This window comes from Schistocerca piceifrons, chromosome 1, assembly GCF_021461385.2.
Source record: "Schistocerca piceifrons isolate TAMUIC-IGC-003096 chromosome 1, iqSchPice1.1, whole genome shotgun sequence".
NCBI classification, from domain to species: domain Eukaryota; kingdom Metazoa; phylum Arthropoda; class Insecta; order Orthoptera; family Acrididae; genus Schistocerca; species Schistocerca piceifrons.
Genome location: NC_060138.1, coordinates 217,614,601 through 217,626,840, shown reverse-complemented (window position 1 = coordinate 217,626,840; position 12,240 = coordinate 217,614,601). Strand labels below are relative to the sequence as shown.

Genomic DNA, 12,240 nt, shown 5'->3' with positions numbered 1-12,240 from the left:
CTGCCTCAAGCGTTTTAAGAAAACTACAGAAAGTCTAAACCTGAGTATCTGGATAGGTATTCGAATTCCTCCCAGTTGTGGGTCTACTGTGTGAATTACTGTGGGAGATTAATGGCACACAGGTTGCATATGAAACTGAGCGCTAGCGAGATGTTATATTGTGTGGATAAATCAGATGAACCTTCATACAGCATATGCTTTTGTTTACAGATTAAGGTAGAATAAAAAGAAATAAGGTGTACAACCTCAGTGCAGAGCCCTAGCTCCAAGAAAGTCCCCAGGTCCTACATTTGCATCAAAGTCCTACATTTGTATCAAACATACACTTTCGCTCCACAGGACACTACAGAGAGCTTTATGCCCTAACAGTGGAACATGGCACAATGCCTGCTGACTAGAAATTGTACACTGCCAACTGTTCTCTCTATGGTGCCTAATTGCAGGTGATGAATATACAAGGTATTTTTTTAAAAAAAGTCACATATTCCTACAGGAGATATTATTGGTCAAAACTAGAAAAAAATCCCCGTAATGATATACACCTGTTGAGATATGGACCAATCTGTCCCTTCATTCCCATTTGTGTTGTTATCTAGAAGCAGACACTATAAGAAATGTTGCTTGTGGCTACCATGCGTCCTGACACCAGATTTGGCCCTTCTTTGCAATCAGTTACACACTCTTTTATATACTTCTGACGCCATTCCGACTGCTATATATGGACTGCTCACTTGCTCTTGTAATGGCTGCACATTATTGATGAGTTGGGTATTTAAATTTCCCCATACGCAGAAACCCAATGGACTCAGGTCTTGTGAATGGGAAGGCCATGATACCAGACGTCTTTGACCAGTCCATCACACATAAAATGGTGTGGTAAGTCTACCTTGCTATCCATAGAAAATGAGATGGTGCACCATCGTGCATACACGTAAAACACAAAATTGTCTTTCTGAAAGGGTAACGTTCTTCATTAGCACTGGTAATTGATTTGCAGAAATCAGCCACATAGTGGGTCTGATAATATCTTTGGTAAAGTGTATGGTCCTATAAGTCTGCCACCAACAGTCGCTGCCCATACACTGACGTGTATTGTGGTGATCTGCTATGCTGTCTCTTGTGATGACTGAGTACTACACATTATTCATGACAACTTAAGTGGCTCATATCTCAAGAGGCACTGGCTCCCAGATATGGAGCTTCTCTTTTCAAGTTTTGACCAGTACTACTTCCTGTAGAAATGTGTGACAGTTTTTTTTTCCACATACAATATATTCTACCACTCCACCACCAGGATATGGACCTGATTCCAGCAAGTCAAGTTCCCAGAGTGTACTTGTGTGCCTCTTACCTCTTGTATGAAGGAAGTGACTTAAAACAACATAATTCTCATTGCCAAGTTCTGACAGTGTAGTTCTTTTGGCTGTGTGACCACATCCATTACCAACACGTCAGCTTCTGTTGCAAGATGATTTCTTCTAGGTAATGTAGTTGTCACATGAAAAGACATCTCAGCATCTTGTATGTTGATGGGAAAACAATACAAAAGAGGGAGTGTGGAATCACGTATTGTAGCTAAGTACCTGGAACAGACACTTTTTAGATTGCTCATCATACATTTAAATATGCTGTCAATCAATTAAAATGACGGTTTTGCCAAGTCATAACTCAGTGTGAGTAAACAGAATCTATCATGATAATGTTGATAATGTTTATGTAAATAATTTTCCAGTTTTGTGGAAATAGCTACTGTACACTTTCTGTGCAACTAAACGCTCACATGAAGTTTTAATTACATTGAAAATAATTATACAATTTCGTTAAAAAAAGCTGTCATGAAACTCAAGGTTAATTTGAACACCCCTTTGCATAACTGGGCTTGGTTCTATACACTTACCATCCTCTGATGTCTGAACTGATTAACCCTGACTGTTAATGGGAAACCAGTAGTTAAACATGGACTCTGACACACAGGGTTACTTTAAATTTTTCACTTGTTTCTGTATTTGCACAAGAGATAGAAAAAAAACTTATAGGCCTCAATTTAATTCCAAAGCTTTGGTTCTGCGGTGTTACAATTGGCCACCATTCCAAGCATAAATTATTCTATATTACTTAAGTTTATGTCAAGTAATGTATCTATTATATCGATTCATAAGCTTTAACTCTTTTATTTATCTTCTGTTATAAAGCCCCATCTGACGGAACTAAGACAGCATTGTGTACTAAAATTTGCTTCTTCAAGATGTAACCAACACTGCTGACATTTATTGTGAACAACTAAGTCATCTTGCAGACGCAGTCCAAGAATAACGACCAGGAACACTGCATGAAGTGATGCTTCTCTACCATAAGTCTACTCGCATTCTGCTATGCTTACAAAAAATACTATTCAGGAGTTGAGTTGGGAAGTTACTCCACACCCACCATATTCAACTGATCTTGGCCCTCAGATTTTCCGCTTTTCGGCTCTCTATTGAACATCCTTCAAGCAATTTCTTTGCTGGATGAAATTGCTCTGCAAACGTGGGTCAATAGGTTCTTCACCTCATGATTTATACAGTTGCGGAATCGAAAAGTTATCCTAGCATTGGCATTGTAAATAGTAAAGGAGAATATATTATTGGCGACCACAGTCTCTGTTACATGTAACTGTTGTGTATATTAAACTTATGGAAAATGCTATGAACTTACGGACAAACCCACTACATACACACTACAGACATAAAGAATGGAACATGTCCCTAATGTCATGTAGGGACCCGCGAGCATGCAAAAGTGCTGCAACACCACGTGGCATGGACTCGACTAACATCTGAAGTAGTGCTGGAGAGAGTTGACAGCCACCATGATTTCTGCAGGGTTGTTTGTAAATCCGTAAGAGTACGAGAGAGTGAAGATCTCTTCTGAACAGCAGGTTTCCAGGCATCCCAGGTAGGTTCAATAATGTTCTGGGTAGTCTGGAGCTACTCTGTAGCAATTATGGACGTATGGGGTGTCGCATTGTCCTGCTGGAATTGCCAAAGTCCAACGGAATGCACAATGGACATGAATGGATGCAGGTAGTCAGACAGGGTGCTTACGTGTATGTCACCTATCAGAGTCGTATCTAGATGTATCAGGGGACCCATATCACCCCAGCTGCACATGCCCCACACCATTACATAGCCTCTACCACCTAGAACGGCCCCCTGCTGACAGCAGGTCCATGGATTCATGAAGTTGTCCCCATATGTGTAAAGGTCTATCTGATCGATACAATTTGAAACGAGACTCGTCTGACTGGGCAACATGTTTCCAGTCATCGACAGACCAATGTCAATGTTGATGAATCCAGGAGAGGCGTAAAGCTTTGTGTAATGCAGTCATCAAGTTTACAGGATTGGGCCTTCGGCTCCAAAAGCCCATATCGATGATGTTTCGTTGAATGGTCCACACGCTGACACTTGTTGATGGCCCAGAATTGAAAGTTGCAGTAATTTGCGGAAGGCTTGCTGTTCAGTCACATTGAACGATTCTCTTCAGTCGTCGTTAGTCCCGTTCTTGCAGGACCTTTTTCCAGCTGCAGCGATATCAGATATTTTATGTTTTACCTGATTCCTCATATTCACAGTACACTCGTGGAACAGTCGTACGGGAAAATCCCCATTTTTATCGCTACCTCAGAGATACTGTGTCCCATCGCTCGTACGCCGACTATAGCACCACGTTCAAACTCACTTAAATCTTCATAACTTGCGATTGTAGCAGCAGTAACAGATCTAACAATTGCGCCAGACATTTGTCTTATATAGATGTTGCTGACTGCAGCATCATATACTCCTTGTTTACGTATCTCTGTTGAAAAAATTTGGAAATTTGGGGTAAGATCTTATGGGACGATACTGCTGAGATCATCGGTACCTAAGCTTACACACTACTTAGTCTAACTTAAACTAACTTATGCTGGGACAACACACACACACACACACACACACACACACACACACACACAGCCATTCCCCGAGGGAGGACTCGAACCTCCAACAGAGGGAGCCCCACGGACCATGACAAGACGCCTTAGCCCGCACAGCTAGCCAGCCCCTGTGGCCGATCGGTTCTAGGCGCTTCAGTCCGGAACCACGCTGCTGCTATGGTCGGAGGTTCGAATCCTGCCTCGGGCATGGATGTGTGTGATGTCCTTAGGTTAGTTAGGTTTAAGTAGTTCTAAGTCTAGGGGACGATGACCTGAGATGTTAACTCCCATGGTGCTTAGAGCCATTTGAACCACACGGCTACCCTGTGCGGCCATGTATTTGAATACGTATGCGCCTTCAGTGTAATTAATGAACTAAAAACTTTTTCTGATAGAGGGTTAAATCGTGAACGAGAGGGTGATGTGAGAGGGGTGCCGCACAGTTGCAGGGCGACTACTGGTGCTCGCTGTGCCGCGCCTCGTGCGACAGCGCGGCCGCCCTGCTGGGGCACCTGCGCTCGCAGGCGCACGGCGAGCTGGTGGCGGCGGCCGCCGGCTCGCTGCCCGTCGAGCTGCGGCGCCGCCGCCTGCCCTGTTGCGCCGACTGCGGCCGGCGCTTCCAGCTGCGCGCGCAGGTGCTGGCGCACGCCCGCCGCCGCGGCCACTTCCGCGCGCTGCGGCTGATACAGAGGGAGGCCAGGCCGTGCCTCCGCAGCTGCGCCCAGTGCAGCCTGCGCTGCCAGTCGTGGGCCGAGCTTCAGCGACACGTCAAGAAGGTGAGCCGCCCCCCACCACTGCAGCTGTAATACGGAAAGCTTTAGATGTGGAGGAGGCCCTCGGTCGTGTTTGACACGACGGCACAATACACAAGCTACATTAATCAGATATCCCCTTCACATAATCAAAACTCTGACGACTTTCTTAGGCAATAGGAAATTTTTTCTTACATCAAACTAGTGAAAAAGTATCAATAAGCCAAGAGATGCAGGGGAACCCCAGAGTTCTGTCCTGGATCCCAAGCTATGCAGCATTTATACTAACGATATCCCAAAGAAAGCAGGTGTTGACAGATGTGCAAATTACCGAACTATGAGTTTAATAAGTCACAGCTGCAAAATACTAAAGCGAATTCTTTACGGATGACTGGAAAAGCTGGTAGCAGCCAACATCGGGGAAGATCGGTTTGGATTCCGTAGAAAAATTGGAACACGTGAGGCAATACTGACCCTGCAACTTATCTCAGAAGCTAGATTAAGGAAAAGCAAACCTACGTTTCTAGCATTTGTAGACTTAGAGGAAGCTTTTCACAATGTTGACTGGAATATTGTCTTTCAAATTATGAAGGTGGCAGGGGTAAAATACAGGGAGCGAAAGGCTATTTACAATTTGTACAGAAACCAGATGGCAGTTATAAGAGTCGAGGGACATTAAAGGGAAGCAGTGGTTGGGAAGGGAGTGAGACAGGGTTGTAGCCTCTCCCCAATGTTATTCAATCTGTATATTGAGCAAGCAGTAAAGGAAACAAAAGAAAAATTCGGAGTAGGTATTAAAATCCATGGAGAAGAAATAAATACTTTGAGGTTTGCCGATGACATTGTAATTCTGTCAAAGATAGCAAAGGTCTTGGAAGAGCAGTTGAACGGAATGGACAGTGTCTTGAAAGGAGGACATAAGATGATCATTAACAAAAGCAAAACGAGGATAATGGAATGTAGTCGACTTAAATCGGGTGATCCTGAGGGTATTAGATTAGCCATTGGATGTCAATTGAGTAACAGATCCATCAAGGACATTTGAACCCTCTTAACGCTGCCCAGATCAACTTTTGGTGATGTGGCTGTGAGGTGGAAATGCATAGCAACAGTTATGGCTAAATGAAGACCAGGCAGACCCTATGTACTGACAGACAGGGAGTGTAGAACATTGTGGAAGGTGGTTGTAAAAAAAAAAAAAAAATTGCATGAGATCGGCAGAATAAGTCATTCATCAGTACCAGAGTGCTACCAGCAGTCCAGCTAGCACTATGATTGTGTGTAGAAAGTTTTAAAAAATGGGATACAATGGTCGAGCAAGCCCTCTTACGCAATACATTGGTGTCATCATGCAAACTGACATTTCAGTTGGTGTAAAGAGCGAAGCCACTGGACTAACCAGAAGTCGTATTAATGAAACAATCAGCTGATTTGATGCTAGTAGCTTACACAGAGAATACAGTGTGAATACAAAACACGAATAGTGGTTGGATACAAATAAATCTTTGTTAGATTACAAGCGACATTGTACCAATACGAATTCTGTGTCATTTCAGTTATCACATGGTATAATGAGTACACTAGGTGATGGTAATTTAACTATATGAGAACATCGGAACATGGTTATAGACAGATTTATTCTCTGTCACTAGGAAACAAGGGCGATGTACTTGAGGACAATATTATGGAAATGGAGGAGGATGTAGATGAAGATGAAATGGGAGATACGATACTGCGTGAAGAGTTTGACAGAGCACTGAAAGACCTGAGTCGAAACAAGGCCCCTGGAGTAGACAATATTCCATTGGAACTACTGACGGCCATGGGAGAGCCAGTCCTGACAAAACTCTACCACCTGGTGAGCAAGATGTATGAAACAGGCGAAATACCCTCAGACTTCAAGAAGAATATAATAATTCCAATCCCAAAGAAAGCAGGTGTTGACAGATGTGAAAATTACCGAACTATCAGCTTAATAAGTCACAGCTGCAAAATACTAACACGAATTCTTTACAGACGAATGGAAAAACTAGTAGAAGCCAACCTCGGGGAAGATCAGTTTGGATTCCGTAGAAACACTGGAACACGTGAGGCAATACTGACCTTACGACTTATCTTAGAAGAAAGATTAAGGAAAGGCAAACCTACGTTTCTAGCATTTGTAGACTTAGAGAAAGCTTTTGACAATGTTGACTGGAATACTCTCTTTCAAATTCTGAAGGTGGCAGGGGTAAAATACAGGGAGCGAAAGGCTATTTACAATTTGTACAGAAACCAGATGGCAGTTATAAGAGTCGAGGGACATGAAAGGGAAGCAGTGGTTGGGAAGGGAGTAAGGCAGGGTTGTAGCCTCTCCCCGATGTTGTTCAATCTGTATATTGAGCAAGCAGTAAAGGAAACAAAAGAAAAATTCGGGGTAGGTATTAAAATTCATGGAGAAGAAATAAAAACTTTGAGGTTCGCCGATGACATTGTAATTCTGTCAGAGACAGCAAAGGACTTGGAAGAGCAGTTGAATGGAATGGACAGTGTCTTGAAAGGAGGATATAAGATGAACATCAACAGAAGCAAAACAAGGATAATGGAATGTAGTCTAATTAAGTCCGGTGATGCTGAGGGAATTAGATTAGGAAATGAGGCACTTAAAGTAGTAAAGGAGTTTTGCTATTTGGGGAGCAAAATAACTGATGATGGTCGAAGTAGAGAGGATATAAAATGTAGGCTGGCAATGGCCAGGAAAGCGTTTCTGAAGAAGAGAAATTTCTTAACATCCAGTATTGATTTAAGTGTCAGGAAGTCATTTCTGAAAGTATTCGTATGGAGTGTAGCCATGTATGGAACTGAAACATGGACGATAAATAGTTTGGACAAGAAGAGAATAGAAGCTTTCGAAATGTGGTGCTACAGAAGAATGCTGAAGATTAGATGGGTAGATCACATAACTAATGAGGAGGTATTGAATAGGATTGGGGAGGAGAGAAGTTTGTGGCACAACTTGACCAGAAGAAGGGATCGGTTGGTAGGACATGTTCTGAGGCATCAAGGGATCACCAATTTAGTATTGGAGGGCAGCGTGGAGGGTAAAAATCGTAGAGGGAGACCAAGAGATGAATACACTAAGCAGATTCAGAAGGATGTAGGTTGCAGTAGGTACTGGGAGATGAAAAAGCTTGCACAGGATAGAGTAGCATGGAGAGCTGCATCAAACCAGTCTCAGGACTGAAGACCACAACAACAACAACTAGGAAACTACGAGTTTGGACCAGATAATGTCTTGTGAAGTGGCACGGTGTATGAACTTCTTGAGAAAGTAGGACTTTTATTTTACATTTTCAGTCGCTTATTTCCACAGCTATAGGTGTTCAGAAACATTCTAAAAGCGCTAGAGTGTAAAATGTTATCTCATTGCAGTAAGATCTAATGCTGAGCAACAAATCATTCTTGTGTTCAGCTGTCATATTTTGTCTGCCTCCACTTAGCTAAACTTCCTAAAACCCACATTATATGCAGTTCAAAGCTTATAAGAATTTCACTCAGCTTATGTCTATATTGTGGTGATGAGCAAATAAAGTGGTTGACAGAATTAAATTCTTGGGATTACGACTTGATGATAAATTTAGCAGGGACGAGCATACCACAGGAAAAGCGTAAAGAATTATGTATATGCAATGCGGATGTTATCAGACATATGTGACTTAAAAATAAAAAAGCTAGCGCACTTTGTGTATTTTCTTTCCATAATATGGGAGCATGTGTGGGGCAGCTCATCATTTGAGACTAAAGTCGTGCGGTTTCATTATCGTGTAATATAAATTATTTGTGTTGTAAATTCAAGAATGTATTGCAGATGCCTGTTCAATGAACTGGGTAACTAAATACTGCTTCCCAGTACATTTATTATTTAATGAAATTTGTCACAAATTAGATATCTGTTTTTGAAACTAACAGTTTAGTTCATGGAATCAATACTAGAAATGAGGGTAGTGTATACAGTGCTTCTCAGAAGAAATTATGAATATGCAAGGATATGAGAGAAACGATCATTCGAAGCAAAAAAAGTATAAACAGGTGCTTTAAAGTGCATACTTTAAGAGGTAATAGCACTTGTTGATCTTCGCTACAGTGAAACACATCGTCTCTACTAACGTGTGCTCGTAGCTGATAAGGTATTTTAGAGCTCATGTTTACTAGACAATTTTTCTTGTTGTGGTCCACACTACTACACCCTCTCAAAATATGGAAAGCAAAGAACTTGCAGCAGAAGGGACTTGTTTTAACGTACCGAAGATAAAGTGCTCATAGTTCTTAAAGTGTGCCATGTAGAGCCCACGTTTACAAGACTTTTTGTTTCGAATGATCATTCCTGTCATATCCATAATGTTGACCATTGCTCTTGTGACACCCTGTATGAAGATCAGAAGTCACCTACTTAGCGCAGGTAGGGTTTCATCATGCAGTAACACTTATTTTCAAAACTTGCTTACAGCCATAAGAAGTTTAACGACTAGTAAAGTACAAAACCTCAAGGATTTATCGGTCTCCATCGCCTACCACATTGACTAATTTCTTTGTAGATCCAACTGACATCTCTCTTTCTTTGTATTTATGCTGCATATATGTTGGAATTTGTATTTATCTCAGATGTCAACTGTCGCCTGTCTCTACTTGAGCCTGCGTATCTGCTGGGTTTCAGAATGGGCTTCAGAGTTTGAGGTGACTGGATGCTAGGTATTTAAAATGCATGGTCTTTTACAAGTCTTGATAACTGATTTGATAGTACTATTGTTGTATGTATTATTAATAATGTGTGTTCTGCACATCTGCAATACAGTAATGCAGTCTGTATAAGTAAGCATTGCAACTGTTTGTGCATTGGCCAGTTTATGACAATTTTGGTTTAAAATTTTAAATGGCAAAATGTTTCAGATTTTTGGTGTGTTCTATTTTCTTGAGGATTTTTCCCTGTGAATATGTGGAATTACAATTTGCATATCTCTTCTGTTGTAAATATGTATTATGCATTTGGTTTTAGGACATACTGTGCGTCGTAGAGGATCTCCTGACTATGAATGTGTGGCAGGAAAAGCAAATCCATCTCTCGATCTATCTGTCTGTTTACCTGTCTATCTATATATTTAGCTTCTAACTTGCACAGTGTAAAACATATTGTAAGTTTACTGTATATGTCAATGTGCCTTCTTCAGAGTTAGTTGTAAATTAGCAATCTCATAGGTTAGAAATGTTTTCTAGCAATACATCTTCACTGAAAATATTTTATTTTAATGTTTTAGTCCAATGTTTTTTGGAACAACTCCAGCCCTACCGTGATAATATTGATTCACGAGATATTCAAATGTATACGTTATGTATTCATCAACAGAAATTGGAAAAATCGTAACAATTAATTTAGGAATATTTTTATTAATAGTGCATATCTTCAGTGAAAATAATTCATCTTGCTCTTTTAGTCCAACATGTTTTGGAACTTCAGCTATGATATTGCCATGATAATATTGATTCATAGGGTACTCTAATGTATAAATTATATATGTATCAATGAAAATAGCAAAAATTGTGGCGAGTAATTTAGGAATGTTTTTATTAGTTATACGCCATATTCAGTTAAATTATTTTACTTTACTGTTTAAGTCCAACGCGTTTTTGAACTACAACTGCAACTTTAAAATGATAATACTGATTCATAAGACAAACAAATATATAAATTATTTATTTGTCAATAAACGTAACAAAAATTGTGACGAGTAGTTTTAGTCAGACACTGTGTTAGTAAGCATGACAAATCATGTGCAAGAATGTAAAAAATTTTTAACTGTCACTGATTTGAATAACTTTGTTTAAACTCACCTGTTATGCAAACAGTGATATTACGAGCTCTGATTCTTTAATACACTCTAGATTCACGCAAATTTTAATGTAATACAGTCATAAAAGTGTTACATTATTTGAATGTGAAAGTTTTTGATCGACGGAGGAGACAAATATTTCGTGGGCAGATGAACAACTATCATTTAAAAAATGTTCAAATGTGTGTAAATTCCTAAGGAACCAAACAGCTAAGGTCATCAGTCCCTAGACTTACACACTACATAAACTAACTTACGCTAAGAACAACACATAAATGCATGCCTGAGGGAGGACTCGAACCTACGGCGGGAGGGAACTACACTACTGGCCATTAAACTTGCTATACCAAGAAGAAATGCAGATGATAAACGGGTATTCATTGGACAAATATATTATACTAGAACTGACATGTGATTACATTTTCACGCAATTTCGGTGCATAGATCCTGAGAAATCAGTACCCAGAACAACCACCTCTGGCCGTAATAAAGGCCTTGATACGCCTGGGCATTGAGTCAAACAGAGCTTGGATGGCATGTACAGGTACAGCTGCCCATGCAGGTTCAACACGATACCACTGTTCATCAAGAGTAATGACTGGCGTATTGTGACGAGGCAGTTGCTCGGCCACCATTGACCAGATGTTTCCGGTTGGTGAGAATGTGCTGGCCAGGGTAGCAGTCGAACATTTTCTGTATCCACAAAGGCCTGTACAGGACCTGCAACATGCGGTCGTGCATTATCCTCCTGAAATGTTGGGTTTCGCAGGGATCGAATGAAGGGTAGAGCCACGGGTCGTAACACATCTGAAATGTAACTTCCACTGCTCAAAGTGCCGTCAATGCGAACAAGAGGTGACCGAGACGTGTAACCAGTGGCACCTCATACTCTCACGCCGAGTGATACGCCGGTATGGCGATGACGAATACAAGTTTACAATGTGCGTTCACCGCGATGTCGCCAAACACGGCCGCCACCATCGTGATGCTGTAAACAGAACCTAGATTCATCTGAAAAAAATGTCGTTTTGCCATCCGTGCACCCAGGTTCGTCGTTAAGTACACCATTGCAGGCGCTCCTGTCTGTGATGCAGCGTCAAGGATAACCGCAGCCTGATAGTCCATGCTGCTGCAAACGTCGTCGAACTGTTCGTGCAGATGGTTGTTGTCTTGCAAACGTCCCCATCTGTTGACTCAGGGATCGAGACGTGGCTGCACGATCCGTTATAGCCGTACGGATAAGATGCCTGTCATCTCGACTACTTGTGATACAAGGCCGTTGGGATCCAGCACGGCGTTCCGTATTACCCTCCTGAACCCACCGATTCCATATTCTGCCAACAGTCATTGGATCTCGACCAACGCGAGCAGCAATGTCGCGATACGATAAACCGCAATCGGGATAGGCTACAATCCGACCTTTATCAAAGTCGGAAACGTGATGGTACGCATTTCTCCTCCTTACACGAGGCATCACAACAACGTTTCAGCAGGCAACGCCGGTCAACTGCTGTTTGTCTATGAGAAATGAGTTGGAAACTTTCCTCATGTCAGCACGTTGTAGGTGTCGCTACCGGCGCCAACCATGTGTGAATGCTCTGAAAAGCTAATCATTTGCATATCACAACATCTTCTTCCTATCGGTTAAATTTCGCGTCTGTAGCACGTC

The 12,240-nt window shown here is 41.5% G+C and overlaps 1 protein-coding gene across 1 annotated transcript in view; it reads left to right on the top strand.

Annotated features, from left to right (window-relative positions):
• Nucleotides 1-12,240, top strand: part of LOC124802362 (zinc finger protein 628) — a gene marked incomplete at its 3' end in the record, with an annotated part of 430,024 nt that overhangs the window by 406,064 nt on the left and 11,720 nt on the right. The window contains exon 8 of the mRNA XM_047263160.1: nucleotides 4,405-4,731. Within this exon, the coding sequence (XP_047119116.1) occupies nucleotides 4,405-4,731 (327 nt within the window). The remainder of the gene's footprint in view (nucleotides 1-4,404; nucleotides 4,732-12,240) is intronic.